The 3,413-nt window shown below is 33.9% G+C and overlaps 2 protein-coding genes across 2 annotated transcripts; both read right to left on the bottom strand.

The window, feature by feature from the left end:
- On the bottom strand, positions 1-2,535 carry ENU1_052650 (elongation factor 2, putative; the record flags this gene model as incomplete). The annotated part of the gene is made up of 1 exon (XM_008857909.1): positions 1-2,535. A coding segment is annotated over one exon (2,535 nt), but the record flags the coding sequence as incomplete, so codon positions are not given.
- A 177-nt stretch (positions 2,536-2,712) lies between these two features.
- Positions 2,713-3,306, bottom strand: ENU1_052640 (iron-sulfur flavoprotein, putative; the record flags this gene model as incomplete). The annotated part of the gene is made up of 1 exon (XM_008857908.1): positions 2,713-3,306. The coding sequence occupies exon 1, from the start codon at positions 3,097-3,099 to the stop codon at positions 2,713-2,715; it is 387 nt and encodes a 128-aa protein (XP_008856130.1). The 5' UTR covers positions 3,100-3,306.
- Between the last annotated feature and the right edge of the window lie 107 nt (positions 3,307-3,413).

The following is a 3,413-nucleotide window of genomic DNA, read 5'->3' as shown; positions in this document are numbered from 1 at the left end:
TTAAAGCTTATCATAGAATTTATCTAAACCTGGAACACCTTCTGGAAGTCCTTTTCTCTTTCTAATAGCTGCAACAATTGATCCTACCTTTGATGTTGCATCAGTAACATCACCATTGAGTAATTGCCAGTGATCAAAGACACATTGTGGGAAGGCTTGTCCTGATGTATGTGATCTCAAATCGGCAGTAAATCCAAATGATTCACAGACTGGAAGATAAGCTCTAACATTGAATAATGGAGTACCTGGTCTTTGTTCTTCGGAAATAATCTTTCCTCTTCTTCTTGACATGACAGTGTAAATTCCTCCAATGGCTGATTCTGGGCATTGAATTTCGGCAAGATACATTGGTTCAAGAAGTGATGGTGCTCCTGTTAAGACACATGCGAAACAGCATCTTCTAGCACATGGAATCATTTGAGCTCCTCCTCTGTGGATGGCATCTGCATGTAATTTAACATCTTCTAAGTTAATTCTAACTCCTCTAATTTGTTCGTTACAAACTACTCCATCATGCATAGCATTGTTAAATCCATTAACAATGGAATCTTTAACTTCATTCAAATATTGAATACCTTTTGTAACATCAACAAACAAATTTGGTCCACAGTTATCTGGTCCGAAACACCAAATCTTTCTTGCTTCATCAACATCCCATCCATATTTCTCTGAAAGGAATTTAGCTCTTTCTTTAAAGTCTGTATCTGGTTTAATTTCTCCGGCTTCAATATCTTCAGCAAGTCCTTCAGCAAATGGGAAGGCTCTCATGAACAATCTGTTTTGATTGTTAGCTGATTTAGAAAGGCATTGAATTCTTGATGGTTCTGTAATAGTTTCTCTGAATGAGACAACTGGTTCAGTAACAATCAATGGAACTCCTGAACAATAATCTTCTTGAAGATCCTTAAGACAAACTTCAAGATGAAGTTCTCCAGCTCCAGCAACAATGTGTTCTCCGGATTCTTCGGTATAACATAAACAAAGTGGATCGGATCTTGATAATCTCTTCATACCTTCAACAAGTTTTGGAAGATCGGATGGATTCTTGGTTTCAACTGCAACTCTGACGACTGGTGAGACTGAGAATTTCATATCCTTAATAATATGTGCGGTATCAGAATCAGTAATAGTTCCTGATTTCAACAAATATTGATCTACTCCAACAAGTCCAATGACATTACCACATGGACATTCATCAATTGGATCAGTATATCTACCCATCATTAACATAGTTCTTTGAATGTTCTTAATAACACAATCATCCTTTTTACCTGGAACATAATTTGGTCCACAAATTCTAGCTTTTCCTCCTGTTCTAATTGTTCCTGAGAAAACTCTTCCAAAGGCATAGAATCTTCCTTTATCATTGGTTGGAATCATTTTAGAAACATACATCATTAATGGTCCTTTTTCATCACAATTAGCCATAGCTTTAGCTGCTTCATCGTCCATAGGTCCTGTGTAAAGATTTGATGTTCTGTATTTTTGTGCAACAACTGGTGATGGAAGATGGAGAACAATCATTTCAAGTAATGTAACACCAGCTGGTAACCATAATTTCATAACTGTCTTAAGAAGTTCTTTTCCTTCTTTTTCTTTATCATCAGCTGATAATTTGATTTGTAAGTTAGTTAACATCTTTTCATAATCAGCTTTTCTTCCTTCCATAATGGCATTGAATAATTTAGTAATTGGGTCAAAACAGAATTGGACAAATCCTCTTTGAAGAACTTCTCCATGATCTCCCTTTCCGTTCTTCTTCCATTTCTTAGCTTTAGCATCCCAATAATTGTCACCCCAAAGTTTTTCTAACATTCTCTTTCTATCAATTCCAAATTTGGCTGACCACATCTTAGCAAACTTTTCAAGTGTAAATGCCCATCCATGAAGTCCTGATCCAAATGCAACTGTTCCTTCTCCTGGTGAAACTTGAACATCTCCAAGAAGTTCATCTTTGTAAGTTGAAATAAGGACATTAACGTTTTCAATTGATCTACAGAATGATTGATATGCTTCTTCTGGTTCTTCTTTTAATTCAAGAATAACTCTATCAACTTTGTTAATAATGACAATTGGTTTAACTCTTTCTGTTAAAGCTTGTCTAAGGACAGTTTCGGTTTGGACACAAACTCCTTCAACACAATCAACAACAACTAATGCTCCATCAGTAACACGAAGTGCTGCTGTGACTTCTGATGAGAAATCGACGTGGCCTGGTGAATCAATAAGATTAATAAGGAATCCATTTCCATTAGCATCAGCTGGGATATCTTCTTTATCTTCAATTTCATAGTACATAGAAATTGAGGTTGATTTAATAGTAATACATCTTTCTTGTTCATCGGGTCTAGTATCAGTATATCTAGCTACTCCAGCTTTTTCATTAGAAATAATACCTGCAAGTGTAACAAGTGAATCTGTTAATGTTGACTTTCCGTGATCGACGTGAGCAATGACACACATATTTCTAATGTTGGATTTATTCAACATGAAATCTTTCATAGTTTTGACTCCTGTACTAGACATGACTCTTTTCTTTACTTCTAAGTTTTCTCTTTTACCCTTTTTATATTTCTTGTTAACCCTTCTGTTTCATATTTATTAAAATGAAAAAGGGTTTTTTCTTTTTCTTTTTTCTTTATTATTTTCATATCTCATTCTTTTTATCATTTCTCTTTCTCTCTTTTAAAACTTAATGTAATAAATTGAATTTCAATTACTTTTTACTATCCTCTTAAGAACAAATGCCATATTCTCTGCTAAATTCTTCATGGTGCTTTTAGCTTCTTCATCCTTTTCAACTTCATGTTGGTCTATAACATTTGGGTTATATCCATCATTCCAATAACTTGATCCAATAGTAATCATTTGATTAATTCCAAACCAATGGTTTATTGTATCATAAACATGAATAGCTCCTCCTCTTCTTGCCATAACAACTGCAGCTGCAACTTTTCTTCTAAGAGTTTCTTTGTTGTAATAAATTGGTTGAGTTCTATCAATGAATGTCTTGACAACTCCTGGAACGTCTGCATAATATGTTGGACTTCCAATAATTATTCCATCTGCTTCAATTATTTTCTGAAGCAACTCATCCATGACTGGATCATCTTTCCAACACTTTCCAGTTTTTTGACATGCATAACATGCAACACAAGGTTTAATCTCTTTCTTTCCAAGTTGATAAATTTATACTTCAATATCTTCTTTTTCTAATCCTTCTTTTACCCAACTCAACATAGTAAAAGTGTTTCCTTTTTCTCTTGGACTTCCATTAATCATAAATACTTTAATTGGTTTTGACATTCTTTTTATAATCAATATTTGTTTGTAGTTATTTGCAGTTTAAACATACTGTTAGTTTTGTTTGACTTTTCTATCAATGTTTGTATTATGTTATAATTTCGTTTGGT

Source organism: Entamoeba nuttalli, assembly GCF_000257125.1.
Source record: "Entamoeba nuttalli P19 unplaced genomic scaffold asmbl_3029, whole genome shotgun sequence".
NCBI lineage: Eukaryota > Evosea > Mastigamoebida > Endamoebidae > Entamoeba > Entamoeba nuttalli.
The sequence above is the reverse complement of the archived record's forward strand: the minus strand, read 5'-3'. Positions and strand labels throughout refer to the sequence as shown.